The sequence below is a fragment of the Bactrocera oleae genome, chromosome 5 (assembly GCF_042242935.1).
Source record: "Bactrocera oleae isolate idBacOlea1 chromosome 5, idBacOlea1, whole genome shotgun sequence".
NCBI classification, from domain to species: Eukaryota; Metazoa; Arthropoda; class Insecta; order Diptera; family Tephritidae; genus Bactrocera; species Bactrocera oleae.
Genome location: NC_091539.1, coordinates 72185835 through 72208324, shown reverse-complemented (window position 1 = coordinate 72208324; position 22490 = coordinate 72185835). Strand labels below are relative to the sequence as shown.

The 22490-nt window shown below is 35.4% G+C and overlaps 1 protein-coding gene across 2 annotated transcripts in view; it reads left to right on the top strand.

Annotated features, from left to right (window-relative positions):
* Positions 1-1693: 1693 nt before the first annotated feature.
* nAChRalpha7 (nicotinic Acetylcholine Receptor alpha7) overlaps positions 1694-22490 on the top strand; it is an 80097-nt gene continuing 59300 nt past the window's right edge. For both annotated transcript variants that reach the window (XM_036365325.2, XM_014246825.3), the window contains exons 1-2: positions 1694-2665; positions 14614-16132. In XM_036365325.2, coding sequence (XP_036221218.1) covers positions 15985-16132 — 148 coding nt within the window. In that variant the 5' untranslated portion in view covers positions 1694-2665; positions 14614-15984. The remainder of the gene's footprint in view (positions 2666-14613; positions 16133-22490) is intronic.

Here is a 22490-nt window from a genome sequence, read left to right as displayed (position 1 = left end):
TGTGGAGCCCACTGGCATTCATTATATCCATCAAAAAGTCTATGCTTTCTCTGCAAACACAGAAAATTAAATGAAAGTGAAATTCGCAGCATATTTGCGCATGTGAATGCATATTTATTGTGTTATACGTTTATATGTTTGTATGTTGACATTTCCACAATATTAATTTATTTCACTTTTGTGACTTTTGCCACAAGTTTTTGCTAAACAATGGACTTGGCTTTGACGATTTAATTAAATGTTGAAATTCATACATGAAGATAAGAAAGAAAATTGCGTCTCTTGTACTCGTTTGGAATGCGGTCGAAAGTGACGAGAGTTCAACTAAAAACTTAGCTGTAATAGGGTAAAGTGTGTTTTGAAATGATATTTAAACTTGGGTACTTCGAAAAAAATATTAAAAGTAATCCACAGCTCATTTTGAAGTATTAGGAAGAAAGTTTAAGCAGGCCAAATGCACTTCTATGTACAGAAGTAACCAAAGGAAGCATAACGATATAAATCTTATGACAATATACCAACCCTGGATACATCACAGAAAACTGGAAATTATGATGGGCCTCATTAGCGAGTCTTCCGGTTATTCTTGGTGATCTTGGCCAAACCTTCTGATGCAAGTCAACTTTTTTTTGTATCTCTGTATATTTATTTTGTCTGATCTTTCCCTTCTATATATTCTCTGCATCATAATATTATCTTCAAAATTAACTGAATGAATTACACTATGTAGATAGAGAATGGTAAATGAAACAGGTACACCCTTCATCATTTAACCTTTTTAGAATATTCATACACATATAATAACATACATTGATTGTGATTTGTATTCGTTAGACTAAAAAAGACTAAAATCCTTTCTACTAACTCTAAAAAAAATACTGACTCTTAGCATTCCTATTACAGGCATTCGCTATGAATTTTGATACAAATTATTATCAACTACCCCAATATAAAACGCATTGCACGATTTCAAAGAAAACTCTCTACCTCCATTATATGCTCTCTGTTTTGCTATAAACACGTAATTGCGTATTTAACTGACGGTTTTCTGTTTGTTTGTTTACACTAGACATGTTTGAGAAAGAGCCCGTTCGATGTGTTCAATACACCAGATGTCAGAGCTAAAATTTAACAAAAAGAGAAAATGAAAAATGAGAATATGATCAAATTTAGTACACTTCTCTAATAGAGTTAACACAGGAGTCCATAATGTAAATGCATTAATTTCTCTCTTCGTTTATGTATTATTTTATTTAAGACTGTGCTAAGCGAACCCAACTAAGCTCACGATACAAAACTTATTTCTATTGGCACAACATACACCCTTTTCCGCATCAAAGCAGACAGTGTCTAGTTAGCGGTCAGACATTATGCTAAGAATCCTCTGTAAATACCTCTGTTAATTTTAACAGCGAAGCAGAGCACAAACACAGAACGCCGAATCGACAGCCCCGGCAAATGCTACGGCAGCAGCGTCGCTGGCAGCGAGAGGGACCACGTGGACACCAATGCTGTGCTCAAGGATGCAGCAATAGCAGCACTGGCACCAACAAAGTACGGAAACATCAGCAGCGCTGCTTTCAAGCACAGCCTCTATATCCGCGATGTTCGCATCTGCGCCTTCCGTCTCAGCTCACCACTCGGCAACTCGGCTGGCACTTGGCTTTTTACCTCAGTCGCAGCGAAGATTCAGTTCAGTTTAGAACGTGGGCTTGAACGAGACGGTTCGCTACTTGTCGGCAGCAACGAGCAATGTGGAAATAGAAGAAGATATTAAAGAATTAAAGCAGAAGGCAGAGTAAAGTCCCACAAATATAAATTTGTGCTGCCAAGTGTTGCGCGGTTGAGAGACGTTCTGGTGGCCCGTGCCCAAGTGTGAAGTGTGTTCAAGCTTAAATTCCCGTTCTTTTAATATTGAAATTCTATGTAAATTGAGTGAGATGTGATTTTCAGGCATCTTCGCTAGAGATGATCAATTGTGGTGCTGGGCGATTTCTGCAAGTTAATTGCTTTACGCTTTCGGATATGCTTTGGCTTTGACTTCTTACTCGGTCGTTTGATATGGGTTTAAATTGGAAATGAAAAGAATATATATAGAAGTAAGAAAGATTTAAATAAATCATTATTATTTGTAGTAAATAGTAAAAGCTAATGAAAGTGCGCTTCATCAGGGCAATAAACGCTTGGTAGCTGCCAATTGACCACCGCCGGACTCGTTGTCAGAAATGCGGTAAAAAATAAGTGAAATCTCGAAGGGAAGTGATTGAAAAGTGGTGACTAAGTGCAAGTAAGCGATAAGTGGAGGAGGTAAAAAATCGGGCCAAAATAGCGCCCGAGATATATATGCATATATCTGGCATACCGCTCAGTGTTCAGTGAAGCCAACGTGCTTGTGTGTGTGTTAGTGCAGTTATTAAAATTGCGTGTTTCTAGCGTGCTTCTTCTAGAGATAAAATTCCAAGCCGCGGGGGCGCATAAATTTTAATTAAACAGCCAGGCGCGTCCCTAAACAACCGTTCGTGCTTTCCGCGCCTCAGCTCACGGTTTCCGTCACCCAATCAGCGTCATCATCAGCAATATCCGTTGTGATAGTGAAAACAGAACAAGAATCCGCAGCATGCCTCTGGGAGAACAGCGAAATCACCGTTACCATAAATTTCGAAATGTACGCACCAAAAGTCATTAGTTCTGAAGTATTTAGTGCTTATTAAAAATGTAAATGTGCTTACATTTTATTTCACTGGCTGCAACCAATTTGTGGCAAGTGAGGCACTTTAGAGATTCTACTTCCTGATTATTATTTTTGGTTCTTTGTGAGATTGTGTTTGCTTTTATTTTTTGCGAATTTGTATTTTAATATTTACTTTGGCGGCGATTGCACTTTGGGCTTTACCGTTACATTGCTTTTTTCCAAAAATACGTTTTCGCTTTATTTGTGTGCGTTTCTTCGGCACGTGCGGGCGCAAATCTTTACTTGTTCATTATTTCCTCTGCGGCTGCTCATAACAATCGGACTTGTGGCCGTGAAAGTGGGAACAATGTGCTATGTAGCTTTTGAATGTTTTTCCTTCCGCTTCTGATTCACCGCCTCCGTGAGTACTGATGCTACCGGAACATTCGCTACGTTGTGTTGCATTTATTTTGGGCTTTCTTTTCCATTTCTGTGCTAAGCCGCAAGCTGAATGGCTTTTGATGACATGCTTTCATCTCTCCCCTTTGATATACTTGTCTTTATTGTGTCAGTTGTATTTTTCACATCGCACTTTAATTGAGAAATAAATTTAAAAAATTAAATTTCCTGCATTAATTGTGCAAGCGTATGGCTCAAGAAGTTACTCATACGCCCAGGTGCTTTTCAGTGGTAATATGAAACATTTCCAATTGGTCCGCAGCTAGTCTTCGTTAACGCTTGCTTTAAAATGAATATGGATTCTGATGTTAGTGCAATATAAAGTCACATACACGCAAGTTAACATAGTTTATAATGATTTGAAATTGTTTCGAAATTGCTTGTAAACATATGAAAAATAATAAAGGTTTCAATTTATTATGAAAGAGTGTAAATTTGTGGAATTGAGTAATATAACAAATAAAATAAAAATGTATAATTTTAGATAAAGCTACTAAACGAAAGTTTTTCAAGGGAGGAATAATTTAGGTCCTTTTTAAAATTGTTAGATAAATTAATCGAAGTAGTAGGTTTTTAAATACCAATTTAAAAAAAAAATATTTTCAACTTTTCATTAGAGAATGCGTGAGTAAGAAGTAGTTCTTCGAGTCAAAGATATCCATTTTATTTAAAACTTAAATGATACAAGTTCCAGTTTTTTACAAGGTGGATGAAAACCTTTCACTTGCGTTTCGTTGGTAATATCAAATAGCGCTGTCGACGGATCACAATGTGCTTATACAATAGATTCGAAGCTTTTTACTTAACAATATATTTTACGGATCTCGTCATCCGTTAACTGACCAATTAATTATTCAAATTGCGTAAATATTTGATGCAATCAAATCACAGCAATGTATTCGACCCAAGGCAACTTATTATTAATATTGTTTGGTCATATTTGTAATCTAATGGTCATTTGCTTTTGTTTTCTTCCACTTAACCGACCAAAAATTGCCAAATGCTTAACAAGTGAAAGGCCACAAAACGTTTGTGAATTCTAATTCGATAGTATTATATTTTATGTGCGCGAAGTAACATACACACATCTTCATGAATGTGCTGAAAAGAAAATCTCAGTTCCATGTGTGAATAATATGGTAATTTAGGGGATTCTGGCCTTCATTTTCTTTCCCGTTTTGCTTTTGTTAACGGAATGTAAAGAAACATAATAAAAGCAAAATCAATTACTTGCCTCATGTGGTATTAACAGTTATTTGCAGATCGATTGCGTCTGCAGCTCCGTGAGAAGCTTCTCAACCGCCTTTTGTCAGGATGTGATATAATCATAGTTGAAACAATGCAAATGGCAATTAACGCAACAATCCTTAAACTGTTCACATTTAGGTTTATGTGTGTGTGTGTGTAGATATATGAAAGTATGTAATTGCGCATAAATACTTCGTTCCTTTTCATATTTACTTAATGCGGCATGTCCCATTGAGCCTGTAATATATTGATAAATGCAAAAAGCGAGTCAAAATTCATTTCGATAGAGACGTTATATATGTGGCTCATTTAAGGCAGCTGTTTAATAATATATTAACATTTAAAGAGTTTACGCCTTGAAATTATTTTAATTATGGTAATATTTGAGAGCACAAGTTTATTTAAATCCTTTAAACGGTTGTAAGTAAAAAAAAAACAGCACAAGCAACAACAAATAGCAATTCATGCAACAACAATGTGAATGGCATTCCACTCGAGGAGTTATTACGACAATGCTCGCAATGCCTCACTGAGTTCACAGCTGCCATATACACACGCCCTTATTTGACGGTCACTGTAAAGTTTTTTAAATTATTTCCTGGCTTTAAACCTTGCACAGCCTAGAATTACTTTGCTTTCTAGACGCTCATAAATTTTTCTTGGCTGGAAAGGCGGAGAAACATTTCGAAAAGTGCAAAAGTGCGAAGTAGCAATAATTACTGGTGCACGAGGTGAGAAGTCTGCTTTGAATCTGGAGACGTTTGACGTAAGGATTCATAATTAAAACAGCACCAGGTGTGCTAAGAGAGCGAAGTGGGAGATTATTAAATGTCACAGTCCAAGTGCCAAAAATCATTTTCCTTTTTCCGTCTTATGCATTTTAGCAATGACGAAAGGTTGATATAAATGTTAAAAAATTATTGCTAGATATTCAGTTTTCTTTATATTTTAATTTATGTTTAATTTAAGTTTAAGTAATTTGTGATTCAAATGTCTAATGTTTATGTCATAAAATCGACATAAAATTGTAGTTGTTACAGAATACTCAAATATAGATATTTTGCCTATTATCTGCATAGTTTGGAACAGATATTTTGCAAAATAGATACCAAAAAGTATTGAATCAGTTTATGATTAATTTGTGTATAGGGTAGGCCACAAAAACCTCAAGCTTAGTTAAGTACGTTGCAACACAGGGAGAAAACAAACTCCCAAAGTTAAAATAAACTGAAGCTAACAAACGCTTTTCTAAAAATTTAAATATTTTATTCCTGGTTTAAAAAATTACAAATAGTTTTCTTATTTTTTAAGATGTCCTGTCCTCTTGGTAAACTCTATGTATTATATTTCGAATATTTTTATTAGAATTCTGATTGTGCACGAAAACTCACATGCTTAGCATTATCAGAATCCACAGGACACTTAGCTTACCCTCTTTTAGTATTTCGATATTTTGCAGATGACTGTAAAATGTTTTCTATCGTCTGCTAAAATATTTATTTATGATAAGACTCAGTAAACCTTATATGCGAACATTTTTTACCTTCATGCAACAAGAAATTAAAATATGGCACTCTTTTGGCACATTAAATAGACGCTTTTTAATTTTTTGTTTATTTTAAGACATGCGAATTACCTTCAATTGCATTAGCTGCTGTTAAATTAAAATTTTATTACGGAATGTTTTACTGTTTTTCGCACTTCTGCACAGAAGCACAACCCAAAAGTATTTGTAAGAGTTAAAATTATTTTAACGCCGAAAATATACGAAATTTTACAAAAAGTATAAACACATCTGTAAAATCGCATATAAATATTTGAAAAACACGCAAAAGTGACACTTTAGGGATGTCGAAATGGAATAATCTCATTGATATACCGCATCACATGCCGTCATTCCCATAATATAAAACCGAATGTAGGAAAATTTCCGAGTTAATTAACCATACAGTTTTAGTGGTTCGCTCACGAGTAGATCATTAAAGCGCGACATCTATTTAGAATACAAATGTAAGCAAATGGTCGTTTTAGGTACAGGTGTACAGGGGTTTTCATTAGAAAATTCAAACTTTAAAATAAATATTATCTGCGGAAAGTAAAGGTGGCAAGGTTAAACTAATGTTTCGTTCGTCTTACACATATGGGTGCACGTAACCTGTTAGTTAGACTATTTGAAAAATGTATATATAAATAATGAAACACGCTCACAACCCAACACATTGCACATTCACTTCCTGGTTCCAAAGACTTATCACAGTTCCATTAACATCCAAATTAAGTCATACGAATAATATGAATAACTAGGAAAAATCTGACAAAATGAGAATAAATTAATTCGTTATCACTTTAGCAACTTGCCCTTTTTTAACTCTCGCAACATGTTGCTATAGATTATAATACAATAGTTTTGCTCACCTAACGATTGTTTGAATTATCTAAATCGAATCGAGATAGATATCGAATTATATACGAGTATATATAAAAATGATCAGGTGACGGATGTCTGTCTGTGAAAGTGATAACTTGATTAAAAACTGAGATACTTTCTTTAATAAATATGAAATACTTTCTTTACTTTACAGTATATAAATCATACATCAATAAAGTTATCAGGCTTATCAGTGCACTCAAGGTATTTCATATTTCGCCCAAAAATGGTCAAAATCAGACTATAACTAGTTAACTAATTGTTTACCAAACGTTTAGGTCAATCTGTGAGGTCTGTTATTGAAATTCGGAGAGAATGTTGTTGTGATGACAGTAGATGAGTAAAATCGGATCAATACTTCCTTTAGCTTCCAAATATCTGATATAAATATTTTCGAACTTCGAAGAAGTCTTAAAGAAATTCAGAAAAAATATCTATCTAAAAACAGTGTATTCCTTAGTCCCATATACCTAATATATTAATTTTCCAACTCCATTTAACTTTATATCTTATATACTGTCTTATAATCTGTGAGTTTTTTAATTAAATTCAGAGAGCATCTATTTCTGGTCATTATATGTCGTAATACCAAAACTGGATTAAATCGGGTCAAAAAATACCCTAGCCCCCATATACACACTTTATAAAATAAAAATTTGTTTCCGCAAAAGATTTGAATTTGGCTGTCAGAAACGTCAAATTTAATTCAAATGCAAATTGAAGACACTTTAGTTTGGTTGCAACTCAACAAACCAAGACAGAAAGAAGATTGTTGTAAACGTAACATAAGGAACATAGCAACAACAACAATTTTCATAGTGATTTATCCTCCGAAGTGGATTGACGAGCGGGGTTTTTGCATGCGCCGAAGAAACAGAAGCCTAAACAAGCGAATGAAGCAATCACGAGTCCCCAAAATAAGTTTGGAGTAGGAGCATAGCTGCAACGAAACAGAAAGAAAAACAACAACAAGAAATGACAACACTACAAATTTTTCGCCGCAGTAAAACAAATATGTCATTGCAAATGAAAGAGGAGTGAAGACAACGAACTACAAGCGACACAGCTTCTGCATTGACGCCACCAGCGATTTGTGAGCAGTGATATACAACAGCAACGAAAACAAGCACAGCGATTGCAATTAGAACAGCGGAAAAAATAAATCAGCAACATGAACATTAAAACACCATTGGCAGTGACTTAAAAATAAAAGCTCACTTTCCACACACACACACACACAGAAAAGAGCATTGACATACATACATTCACATACTGACCTTTTTTTGGCAGGCCCAAAACTGTGTGTCCCCAGTGTAGCAACAAACTCGCATTCGTCGCGTGAATTCATGTTTGATGTACGATTACATGCGTAGAGTTTGTTGTTGTGTGGCATTGCGGCAGCTACAACCAACCAAATACAAAAAGAGCAAAAATTTCCAGGAAAATAAGAATAAAAGAAGGCAAGTCAAGCGCACGGCAATGCGTACCACTGAACAACAACAACTGCGCAAGACGCCAGTTCATCGAAACGCACATGGACGCACATACACCATACATGTGCACTGCATCAATTGATGCCCAAAGGCCCTCTGCCCCGGTGCCTCCATGTTCCATCCAATCTCGAATTATATGTCAGCAACAGCATCTCCTGCTGTGGTGCGCCTCGCCATATGCCTACCACTTGCATTGTATACCATCTACTGCCAACAAAAAATATTTCCCTACGTCCTTGACATTTTTCAATACATTTGGGGGACGTGCCACATACGAGGTTAGCTTTGTTTGTGTATGTTTGTTCACTCATTTTATATGAACTCTTATGTGTAATCGAATAATTTAATGTGGAAATGTTCATAGTTATAAAAGAATGTGTGGGTTTCCATGGACTTAATGTAAAGCACAAGAATTTCGCTAGCTTATTTACTTCTGTAGTCAGCCCGAGTCTTACAATTTATGAAAATGTGTGTTAAATATTTATGTTGTGTATTTGGCAGAAGCAGCAAGTAAGTCTTACTTTTTTTGTGCTTGATTTCCTTCTTTGCTGAAGACTCTTTAAAACGAGCAGATTCATACAAACCAACTATACCTTTAATCATTTATATGTATATATGTATAAACATATATTTGTGCATCATTTGTTCAATAGAATAATTTGTGGGACTATATATATACAAGTATATATATACGTTCAAATGCGGTGAGCCATAGTGACCCAAAGAGCAGACTCAATAACTCAAATATATGATTGATTCTAATGCTTCGAGGCAAAGTATCAGAGATGCAATTGATAGACACCATAAAAACATTTAATTTATTAACAGTGTTTATGCAATACGACTTATAGTAGAATTAAGGCTGAAATATTGAAGTTGAAAATAGGATTGGGCAGACTCGAAGCAGTTTTTGCTCTAAATCAGCCTTTTCCTTAGCAGCTGAGCTGATTCAAGGTTACTTATTAATAAAATATTGATTCTGAAATGCCTTTTTTCTATCAATTCGCTACAATTTTTCAATACCCTTTAACTATTACCCAAATGCTACTTAACTTATTAATCATACATATCTGCCCAATATTTTTGCTGTTGTTACGAACTATTTTCGAAGTTCATGCATCAGCAATAGTTTGTGCGCCTTCAGCTATTACAACCACAGCAAAGTCATAAAAGAGTGACAACGATAGGCTGATCAGAATCAGCTTCATAGGTCAGGGTATCCGTCATAGGGTTAGGCGTGCAACCCGGCAAATTCGTTTGCCCTACCCACTCGATTGGAAAAGGGTCATTGCACAAAATGGCGCCACATAAGTTAAAAAGGATATCCATCAACAACAGGATTTTCGAAAGGCAGAAAGTCAAAAGAGCCCAAAAAACCGGCAACATAAGCCGACCCAACGCATAAACTTTGAATAGATCACGATCAGCATCAATACTTACTCAGCTTACAGCTTTCAAACATATATAAAATATATTTATAAATTAAGGCTAATTTCAACCGAACTGTAACAGCTGCGGCACATAAAAATTTCATTTTCCAAAGATTATCCAGCAACGAAGTGCGAAAATTAAATTGCTGCAAAGAGACAGTATGTGAGCTTAGAGTGAGGAAGTCACTGTTCATTCGCGGTTAATATGTGGATGCTAATGCGGCATTGTTGCAACCGTTGACAATGCTGTTATTGTGCTTTTCACTTTTTCTCATTTCCATGCTAATGCTTCTGCGGCACGCTGAACTGTTGACAGCTCACAACTTGCCACATTTTGTGGCATCTACTTGCTTGTGTGGCATCTGCATTGTTCATTTTATTCTTGACACTTTTTCCGAAGCTTTTATTGTTATTGTTGCTGAATTTTGTCGCACTAACTATTCTAGTGCCACAATTCGCGTTGTCTCTGCTGCAACAATTGGTGCACTTCGCTGTTATTTATGTTGCATTTTGAAATAATTCTGCAATTTCGGTGAATTGTTTCCTTTTATCTTCACCGTTATACGGGAGTGGCATTGGTGCCACAGCCGCAACGATGGCACAACAAGCAAATAGAGCTAGAGTAATGCAAGTGTTCAAATAATAAAGTTCATGCCCCACTTTTGATTGCCGGGAAACAAAGCAATTTCGCGCTTTCCTCGCCGGTTGAAGTAGCTTGCCCCAATACCGCTGCGAGTAAATGCCTGAATTAACATAATTTGCGGTTTATTTTTCACTTAAGGGATTTCACAGAGATTCTTAAAACATTTCCCAAAAACCGAATTCAGAGTAAATATTCACACGTTCATAAAGAAGCTTCTTTTTTCTTCTTTTATGTATACTGTCTAGAAAATAAAGTCAATTACTCACATGCCTCAGTAGCACCCTTCTTATGTTATCATGATCCCTTCTGCTGGTCTGCCGCATAGCCCTTGATATGTTAATTACTCTATGAATTTGGTGAATATATAAACCTAAGTTACTATTAAACAGCAAAGACACAGTATTACGTATCAGAAAGTCATTAAAGTTTCGTTAAAAATAAAAGTCTGACACTAACAGCATCGGAAATTTGTTGCAGTAAGTATAACAGTTTGTTCAAAATGAAGCGATTAGATGATCAGTCTATATATTTCATACATCCACTGGTATAATAAAATTCGAGAAAATATTTTGTTGAACTTTGAAAAACTTTCCGGATATCCTGTTACACTATGTTACATTGTCTGAGCCTAATCAATACCGTCACGTTCTTAAAAATTAGTTGCATTGACGGTATAAAGAAAACGAACTTTCTAGCGGCAACAAAAAAAAGAAAAGAGAATTAAATATCAATCGGCAATGTGGCCGACAAGAAAAAGTTCTTATATTGCTGACTAAAATCATTTGCCCCAATATTACTAAAATAGTTTATTTCTCTTTGATTTTAAATGTATTCTAAAAGCCGATTTTTTTAAATTAATAACATAAAGATATTGAACAATGAATTTGTGTGGATCATGTTGATTTCCGTTCATTGATATAGGTATTTAAAAGTATTCTAATATATATGAAAAACTTAAGCTTGCTTGTTTTGCATAAAAAGTCGGCAAGAAGTCTCAGCATAATTAACACAAACAGCCTTACTCTAATTGAAATAACTAATAAGCAACAAATCACATGGCTTCTAGTTTTACAACATACATTTCATCTTTGCTCTTGTGGTACAAGCAATTGAAAAAATTTTGGTAGCTAAAACAAACAAACAACAACTCCAACAATCCCAGCAAATCCCAGCAAAATCACATGATACGCTTGTGTGCTATAATCATCATTTTTATTTTGAGATTAACTTTTGGTTCTTGGACAACCTTTCCACTCAGATGCTCTGTAATGTCACAACCGCCCGCTGAGTGAGGATAATAGTTGGATTTGAGCGGGAAGGAGGGGCACTGTAGTTTAGTAGACGACGGGGATCCATATTGCAACATAAATCACCGCAAATCGCATTTTGCATACATTTCGCACACTTGCAACATTGCTGCAGTGCTTATATTTTTCACAGCTTTTGCTGTTTAGCATTTTTGCTCCAGCATTTTAGTTTTCACTCTCATTTGCATAGCAGAAATGGGTACTTTGATTTTTGCTGATTTCACTTTTACGCATTTCAATTCAAGTTTAGTTACAAATGGCAAATACTTAAAAGTTTTAATATAAGCAGGTTGCAATGCGCTTTCATAATTATTCTTAAAAATGAGCTTAGACGCTTGTGACTAAGCACAGCTTTGTTTGTCAGTAAAAAAACAAATCTCCGCATTTTTTGGAACGTCATCATAGTATTATTGAAGACGAAAGAATGCAAGGCTAAAATTATAATCGCTAAAAAAGAGACGATAATACCAGAAAATATTCCACAGGAATAAATATGAATTTTGCTGATTTCTAAAATTTTTATGTTGGCAGTTTCCTAACTACCAATATCTTCTCAGTGCTATATCTAAGTAAGCCAAAATTTAATAAAACTAAATACATTAATATCTATTAACCCAACCATTTTTAAATTACGGGTAGCCATTCAAGTGGCATAATTTCTTATCACGCTCCTAACAGAAGGACAGAAGGACCACTTTTTCATAACGCTGCGTCTGCACATTTTCTTGACAGGCAGTAAAGGAAATATTGGGTCTACTTTGATGGCTCGTGTTATTTATTGTACAACTTAGAACAAAAAAATTATTAGTCGCCCTCTCCGCTCACTTGTCCAAGACTTCCACAGTATTTGTTTCAACCGCATACTCAAGTGCTACACCAAATATGATAAATTGCTTGAGGCTGAAGAAAATTGTTTGTTTTACTATTGATAAAACATTTATTTGCCGTGGGAAGTTGGCGCGTTGATATGAACCATTTTCTTCTTTCGCTTTTGAAACGAATACATTTTCCATTTCTTAAATGCGAGAAATAGGTGTTTGCGATGTCAGCGAAGCAGGATATACGAGGTCTGTTCATAAAATAAGCAGAATTTTGAAATTTCGCAGGCTACCTATATTTTATTATCGATTTATTTTTTTTTATTTTTTTATGTTGATACACTCGTCTCTAACATATGGTACGTTCACAATTTCAACTATATGACATAGCATATTTATTGTGTTTGTTAAGATAAAAATATTGAGAAAGTGAAGAAAATTTGTTGTGGAGAATCGTCAAATCACTATTAGAAAAGTTTCTGAAGATGTCGGCATATCAGTTGGCTCATGCCTTACAATTTTTTTTTTGGAAATTTTGGGCATGAAGAGTGGGGCAGCGAGGTTCGTTGCAATATTGCTGAATTTTTACTAAAAAAATATTGGCATGAGGAATTGTTATAAAAGTCAACCGCGATTCAGATTTGCTTAAAAGGATCGAATCATGGATATATGGTTATGACATCGAAACCAAAGTCCAATCGTCCCTCTTTCAGTGGGAGAGCCAAGGCAAAAAAAGTCAGGGAGAGAGCTCAAGGGCATACCAAGAAGTACATATCAGAGCTGCTTCGAGGATTGGAAAATCAATGGCACAAGTTTATAAAACAAAATAGAAATCGATGAATAAATAAATATTTTTTGAGAAAAATTAAAATTCACCTAATTTTTTTAACCGACTTCAAACTATATATTAACGCTAGTCTAATTAATATATATTGAGGGGTATGCTACTCTTTATATCAAAATATCCAAATATAAATAAAACGAAGCGAAAGTGTTCTAATATTTCTATAATAACGCTCATACCAACAAGCATATTCGAATCTACTACAGTCCTTCTATTTTATTATATAAATTTATTTATTATAAAGAAAAGGGTTTCAAAAATGATTTCGGGCATGAATTTCCCATCCTTCAATTCAGGCACGGAAAAGGTTTCAATGGCTCTATAGCGTCGTTTATGGACTAATACATTTTGGCCGGCATCATTTTTGAAGAAATGTGAACCACAATAATTTCCTCTGCCCATAGAACACCAAACACTGACTTTTTGAGGATGGAACGGAGTCTCAGCAATTACTTGTGGACTATCATCTCTCCAACAGTTTTGTTTATTTACGTACGCATTCAACCAAAATTGAACTTGATCGCTGAACAAAATTTTTTTGTTTTGATTTGGAATCGGTGACCATTTGGTTTTGGGTCCACTCACTGAACATGCGAGGTGTTTGATGGTCGTTCGGCTTCAATTCTTGCAAGAGTTGCATTTTGTAAGCCCGCAAACTAAGATCCTTCCGCAAAATCTTCCATAAAGTAGATGGGCACAAGTCCAATTGGTACGCGCAGCGGCGTCTGTTAATTATAAAATGGCAAACCAAGCTGAGTGTAAATCAAGTAACAGCTGTCAAAAAGACCAGCTCCGTTATCTTTAACCAAAGTCTGATAATTGGCAACTCGTAGTTTATCAAGTTTTAGTTAAAAAGCAGAATACCGATAATTTGAGCTTCCGATTCATACTAATTGTAGAGTGGTTTAAAACTAAAAATTCACCTCATAAGTTGAAAAGCTCGCAACAGCAAAACATATACAAATGCGGAGAGTAGTATTTCTGTAAATATACTGAAGCTTTGGATTCATATAGGTAGAACAAATGTAAATATTTAGGTTTGAAATCAATATGGAATACATATAATATATTGATATTTTAAGCTCACACTTTCGAACAACAATTTTTCTTTCCGATTTTGAAATAATTTCGGAGTGTAATTCTAGGAATTAATAATTTTCTCTCATTGGCTATGTTGTATTTATGTGTTGTTATTTAGACACGAAAATTAAAAAGCAAAATGATAAAAAATAATATATACTAATAAACTATTGAACTTTTTCTTCTTTACAGGTTTCTTGCGTGTCAGTGTGTATTGAAGTGATGCAAAGAAACTAAGAGAAAACAAATCATAAGGATCAGAGAGTTCATGTTTTATATCACAATAGTAACCGAAATGTTCAATTAACAGTAAAAATCTAGACAAAATGTGCAATTGCCACAGTGAGCAACCACGAGTTCAGCGCCAAGGTGCCGAACAGTTTTCCATACTTAGCGAAACGTGTTTTTCTCGGTCGCCCAGCTACGTTCGTGAATAACGTACGGCGGATCGTTCTCCCACATAAAGTCACTACACAGTAACACATGCACGCACAGCTAACAAATACAACAATAATAATGCAGAACAAGAATGTGTTCGTTGCTCTCAGGAAGTAAGTGAGTTGTCTGCATTTAAAAGCGACAGGGGAAGTGAAAGGTGATAGCAGAGGAAGCAACAGCTAAACCACAGCGCACCTAAAAGCCGGCAACACTACGAAGTTTATTGGCACGAAAAATCAAAACAGCAGAAAAACCACAAACACTGTTAAGCGAGGTAAATGCCAAGGAAAAGAGAGTTTAAAAGTGCGGAACCGAAGTGGTGAACAGTCAAAACAGCGGAAAAAGGTTACAAAAAGGCGGAAGAGGAGTGCGAAGGACCGTATACGAGGAGCAAGCAATTGAGGAAAAACAGACGAAAACACTTCAACCGACGTTTAAGTGCAATAACGACAAACGCAGCAACAACAACACAACCCAAACAGAGCAACTGCAACATCAATAACACAATCAACAACAACAATAATTGCACGTTGTAATATTAAGCTACAAACATTTCTTCCACTGCTGCTCACACTTAAAATGCCAAAACAAGTGTGTAAAAAATTGTGCTTGATGTCTGAGGATTTTAAGTGCCGACAGTAGAAGCCCATAACATCCAAATAGTTCGAAATAATATGGAATAAATGGTTTTCTAAAAGCCATCTGTAATTGTTGGGGGACAAAGTTAACATTATTGGATGGAAATTCCAGAAGAAACCTCTGTTAAGTAAAACAGCTGAGTCTACACTCAAAGTCATCACTTCAATACTTTCTAAAAAGTACTATTTACTAGAGGTTTTAGGTGAATAATAAACGCTGCCGGACATCTTCACGACCAATATCTCGTTCTCAAAATAACAAACCACATAATGCAGCTCATAAACAGACTATGTGTGCCGAGTCGTATACGGAACATAAATTAAGCGATTGTTCTGAATAGATTTAGATTATAAGAAAGGGGCAAATTAACAACTATTTACCAAATCTCTGTACAATAAAGAGCTGAGCTTGCAGCTTTCGAAAGCTACCAACACCATTGTGAACAGTTACCCACACAAAATAATAACATAAAGAATTTAAAATTTCATGAAATTGTGGAAATTGAATTTGAAAATGAATTTGATTTTGGCCACAATGAGTTTTCTAAAAGCAAGTAGTCACCAAACTGCAACCATTACTCTCACCGCTGTCAGCTGGTTACTGCTGGGGCTTGGATTGATCATTTCATTGCCAGGTGAGTTTTTATTTTCATAACCACATTCACCAATTTTAGCTATTGTATTCAATGAAATTATTTTTAATGTTATATGGCAAACCGTTAGCCGATTACCTTTTCAGATTTAGTTTTTGTAGGTTCTGCCGAATTTAACGTGTCTACTAGTTTTTAGCTACATAGTAGATGGATAGAAACCCGAATTAATCATTTTATAAAGAAGGAGGAAGTGTAACTTGTCAGTTTCATACACCCTTTTCTTAAAGGTACCTGAAGCTCTGTGTGATAACCGAATAATCGTAGGCTTAATGTGGAGTGCTAAAAGTCCAAAGCTAAGCAGTGCGATTATCGAAGCACGCTTTTGTTTGAAAAACAAATTCCCTTGTCAACGGTTATGTTTTGGCCTATTTTTGTGTGAGCATACCTTCAATTGACCATGGTGATTTTAAAAAGCGACACTGGTTATGTGTGGAGTATGCATACGAGGGTCGATATTTAAAACAGTACTGCTAGTCGCCATTCAGTTACTGCTGTGACAACTAAAGCTTTGTTCTTTTTAAACTAATATTCTAAGCATGGATTGTGGACTGGAGAGTTTAAGCACAAAATCTCTTCACCATAGCGTGTGTAAAATGATACAAGTTCAACGTGAGGCATTGATTACGGTGCTTCCACAATCACACATTATGAGCCTACAGACAAATGCCGGAGCAGCCGAAAAGGTACCATGAAAATGCACAGAAGAGTAAGTCTCTAGGGCAATTTTGACATGTACAGATTGTACATTGAAGATAAGCCAAGTCAGTAGTTTTGTAATGTTTCCCAACACATTAATTTTTATTTTAAAGTTTTTGTAAATTTTGATGTAGAGCGTGTGAATAGCAGGGTTTTGTAAAATTTCCTAATGACATTCATAAGTTTCCCATAATAAAGTTGACAGAGGTTGTTATGCCAACGAAGACGAAATTGGTTATAAATTGTTGACATTGAAATTAATTATCTCACAGCTAATGAATGTGGGTTTGCCTTTCTTTTTATCTAATGTCGCACGTTTTATTTAAAAGTTTAAAGTTTAATTTGACAAATAGATTTGATCTTTAGTAAACTCCACTAATCTTGTTCAGTGCTCGTCCGCGTGCTGACCGTTAAGAATTTTTAAATTTTCCTCTTTTCGTTTCGCTACTTGTTGTCTTTCTTACTCGCTATTCAGTATTGCATGTAATCGTAAGTGTGTATGTCACCTTCTCGTACGTCTCCTGTCCGTTCCTACATGAATATAACCAAACCAATTTTTCAAGCTTTTCGACACTTTTCTTTTATCCTCCAAATTGAATCAAATCAGAAACCAAACATATAGTCTTATCTCAACTGATCCTCTATAGGAAGGACCGGCAAACCCACGCGTTTGAATTAATTTATGCAAAGCACAGATGGAAGTTCACTATTAAAAAGTTAATGGACGCAAACCAGCGTCAACAACGCAACACACGCACATAATGAAACATATATATGTAATTGTAATTTATCCCACATTAGTTAATAGTCAAAGTGAGCACGAAACTTCTTCGAAAATAGTAAGCCCATTTATATATTGCTTTCAAAGCTCAATAAATTTCCTCTACAACCGAAACACAATTTGTGACCCACAGTTTTGTAAACAATTTCAATAAAGTTTCAATAAATCCACCCAATCACTTTTGCGTCGCCAATAAAATATGCGTGTATGTGTCTTTTACGGGCTATAAGCTTCCAAACAGATCATAAATATTTTTGCTGGCTTCGTAATTGTATCAATAATTCGTAAGTTTTAGTGCCAACAAGAGAAATTTGGACCCTTTTTCGTATACACTCACTCAGAGAGGGAAAAGAGAATTCCAAAATGTTTGGCAGTTTTTTCACTCAACTACACTTTGCCCATAAATTCTTCTGAACTATTTCAACTCCTAGCATCGTGTTAAAGGTGGAGGATAAAGAATATCGCGTACAACAGCTATGTGCCCATATACAAGTGCAGATATGGATTTAAACCCAGATATGAATAAGCTAAACAAAAAGTAAACTGCAAACAAATTTATATTTCAGGAGCCAAAGCTGAATTCACAATTGTACTTTTACCAATTTTTTTGAAAAATGCGTTTTTCCCACCAGAAACTCTGATTTCTCTAACTCGACTCGTCAATTCCACATTAATGCTTAATCCTACAGTAAAGGAGCCTTAAAACTAGTAGTTTTATATGAATATACTATAAAACAAACACTTTCTAATAAAAGTCCACTACGGCCGCCTGTATTCACATATGTACATTTCCGTCGCAACACACACAAACCGATTTGTCGTGACAAATTGATATTTGCTGTCACCAACAGCTGCTGAGCTGCCTCCATCACATTCATAGTTTCTTTGTGTGGTACACAAGGTGCTTAGGGCTATATTGTTCCAAGAAATTTAAGTTATGAGGAACTAATTACGAACAATTAAAAGTCAAATTAGAGGAAAGAAGTAGAGAGAGAGAGAGACAGAAACGAAGAAAAGAGGCAACAAAAATAACTTGGCAAATTTTTTTTGGAGAGGAGAGGAGGAAAGTTTCACACAAATTTCACTTCTCTCATAATCGCCTAATTAAATAAAATGTATGATGCAACCCAAAGGAAAAAGTCGAGTGAGTGTTTAATGTTTTCAATTGTCGTGTTAATTACGTACCAAAGAATAATTATTAGATAGTAAATATGAATACTTGAGGCCTCACCAGTACCACTCTTAGATCTTTTTCGAAACATATAATATTTTTATAAGTACACATAGATACATATATGTTGTTGTATACTATATAGTAGTGGTTGTGTACCAGAAAATTAGAAAACTCTCTTTCTGGGAGCTTCAGTTAAAACCACCATTGCTGCAGAGTGGCCTTTTTTGATATAGCTGTAAAAGTCCTCCATGGTGCCGTGTTCTGTATGCGTTTTACTTTTAATTTATTTTTTGGCTGCATTCTCACAGCTAATGAAATCGAATAATTTCTTTGCGAAAATTATTGTTTTTTTTGTTTTTCTGATTCATAAATTTACTGAACAACAATTCTCTTCTTATATTATTTAAATAACTCGCAATGAATTCAAAAATTCATTTAATTTTCTCAGTTATTTGTTGTTGACACTGCTTTAAAGCCTCAACTGCGTAAAATGCTCTCGATTGATTAAATGCTTACTTTCGTTACTTAATTAAATTTGGTTTACAACTTATTAGTAATACCTAAGTACTTTGAGAATTTAGTTGGAGAAAATATATAGCAAGATATTACTAAGTATTACTACAATTTTCTTGCGGGGTGTAAGTGCTTGTTTTGTTCGTAAAATTTATGATGTCATATGTGCGACATTCCGCCATTACATGCGTTACTGCACTTCCGCATTTGTCAACATGACAACAACCACACGTACAACATGACAACAACAACATGAGTTAAGTAGGATTTTCTGTGTGAGAGTTGTTATTATTTCGCTTGGGTAGTCAACAAACTCACAAATTCCCCCATTCACCTACCTAGTGAGTGCGCTGTGCGCTTCTCCCCACTTCACATACATACATATTCAAATATTTCCATTGTCTGGGGGGAGTGAACTTCTTAAGCCACTTAACCACTTGTGCTTTCAAGGGTTGCCTCTTGTCTTGTCTTGTCTCGTTCAGGGCAACGCTTTTGCTTCTTTCTTTTGAGTTGTTTTCTTTGGAAAATCTTTATGGCTTTGTTGTGGCTTGTTTGTGGCAACTTAATAACTGATTTTAAAGAAACATATGTGTATAAGTATGTAGCAGTCCATGAATTTCAATTTGCTACTTTAAAACGGCAATAAGATCGATATAGTCGGCCTGTTATTGCAGTGAACCCTTTTAGTTAAACTGCGCTTTGCCTTTGGTGTGTGATTTTTAATCTTCTTTCAAGCCTCACTTATTCCTAAACTTCCTGACTTTAAGTTTTCCCTATACAAAATAATGGGTTAAATTACTTTAAAACTTAAAGAATATATATAATTTTATGATTAGTTAAGCATTAACATATACTTCACTTGAGCTAAAATAGTCCTTTACTTTCTCTACCTAACAAACAAGTAATATGATTTAAAGAAGCTGTTGACATTTGTGTCTCAAACTCAACCCTTGAGCGCTTTTTGTGCTCGTTGTCCCATACAATGTTCATTTTTATGCTTACCGTTATAAGTTCAACAAGTCAACATTACTCACCGTTGGGTGATTAATTTGTAAAAGTAGATTGCTCTTTATTGTTCCTTAAAAGAAATAATTTCCGTTTTATTGCCCTCACCACAAAGCCTACACTAATCGCATTGTCATATGCAAATGTTACAACATGAACCGCAAAAAGTTGAGTGTAAATCGTGGTAAGCTCAACCAAGAATCAACACCGCAAGCGAATGTGCACTCTTGTAAGGACTTTTAGTAATACATATTGCGTTGCCCACGGCGTATGAGCAACGCACTCCAACATATATGCGAAACTTTGACTGAGATAATATTAAGTATTTGAACTAAAACTAGTGACGAAGCTGAATTTGCATGGAAATAAATTTCATGTGTAACTATTGGAACATTTAATATGAATGGCATACAACAGCATAATTGTGAACCGAAAGTAGAATATCTATTGAAAATATAAGAAATATATTAGAAAAAGTAAAATATTATGGCAAGACAACGTGTCTGTGGATCCTACGGTTGGCTGTTCACTGATGATCCTCCTTTTCTCTTTATTAGCTTGCTACTCAAGGAAGGAGTATTGTCTCCAGATTTCAGACATAATTTGATTGCAATTGCGAATGCCACCAGCTTAAGAGCACGGGTCGTTGAACTCTTTTGGCAAGCCTGCCAAACAGGCGAGTATTAAGGTATACGAACATTACGAAAATATTCCACACCACATTGCAACAGAAAAAAATTTCACACCAGTTGTTGGCCAACTATTTCTTCAATCCGCCCTGGTCGACCTCTTAGGCTGCAAGCTGTCGCCGCCACGTGTGAAAACTCTGTCACAGTTGTCTGACACTAATGCCTCACATACTTTTTGCACCGTCGACTCCGCCGCTGCCACTGTTGCAGGCGTTAGTGCTTCGCCGCCCTTAGAGAAATGTGAAGGCAGGTGTGATTTTTTCCTTTGTTTCGGCTGGCTGTTTTTGGTTTTCGTGTTTGTTCATAGTTTTTAGTGTTTCCGGACGGTGCACTTGCACACTTTTTGCTATTGTTGGTGTTGTTAGTAAAGTCTGAAACCACCACAGACAGCCGACTAATTGCCAATTTTGTCACTCAACAATTCATACTGTCTCAACGAGGCTCGCAAGAACAACAGCATTAAGAACAAAAACAATATTGGCAAAAATTATACTTCGTCCACCTCCAATCAACCAGTGAGTATACGTAAATGGACGAAGTATCATACATGATAAAGTGTATATGTCACATCAAGGCTTGGCCGAGTGAATAAACAATCTGACGAATGTGAGTGTAATAGATGACATTTGAACTTGACTCTCAGTAAGCTGTCATTTTCAGTTCATATAATATTTTTGCAGTATTCATATATGTATATATATATTTTCATATCCAATCAGAGGCATTACTCAATGTCTAGTCCATTTACATTTGATTGATCTATAACTTCTTAAAAGTACCTTAATAAAAATAATGCTTTGGAAAAAATTTAAGTAAGGAAGAAACTATAAGAAAATGTATGTTCATTTTGAATAAAAACGGATTTTTTGCTACCAGAATACATTCAAATGAGTGTTGAAACTCATCCATTTGCATTTGATACTCGTATTCTAAAGGCGGTATTCACTCATGCTCAATCGTCGGTACACCATTCGCCACAGCTTGACTCAGCTCAGAGTTTCACTTGCGTTCGCTTATTCCACCAGAGTTGATATCATACACACATAACTGTACATATGATTTACTTACTTCACAACATATTTCCCAAGCGTATTGATTGTGATATTGTGCGGCAGCCAATTGCAAACACCAACGCAATCGCTGTGGATTTAAATCAGGTGATTTATTTGATAGCCCTGGTTTGTGGCGTGTTGCAAGGTGGCAGTTGATGGGTAAATTGGGCATGGGAAAAATGTGTATTAAAAATGAATTGCAGATGAGAATAGTGTGGCTTATAAACGGCCACTGCAGTTATCAGTGTGGCTTGAACTCGTTAGGTTTAATTTTCATACAACGAAAGCTTAAGTAATTGCTTTAAGCATTTCTGCATTTTCTAATTATTTCTAAAAATTTTCTATTAGCCAGCATAGAACAATAACTAAAATTTATAGCTTTACAATTTTTGACGCGAGACAGCGGTAATGCCTTAATCATAATGCGACC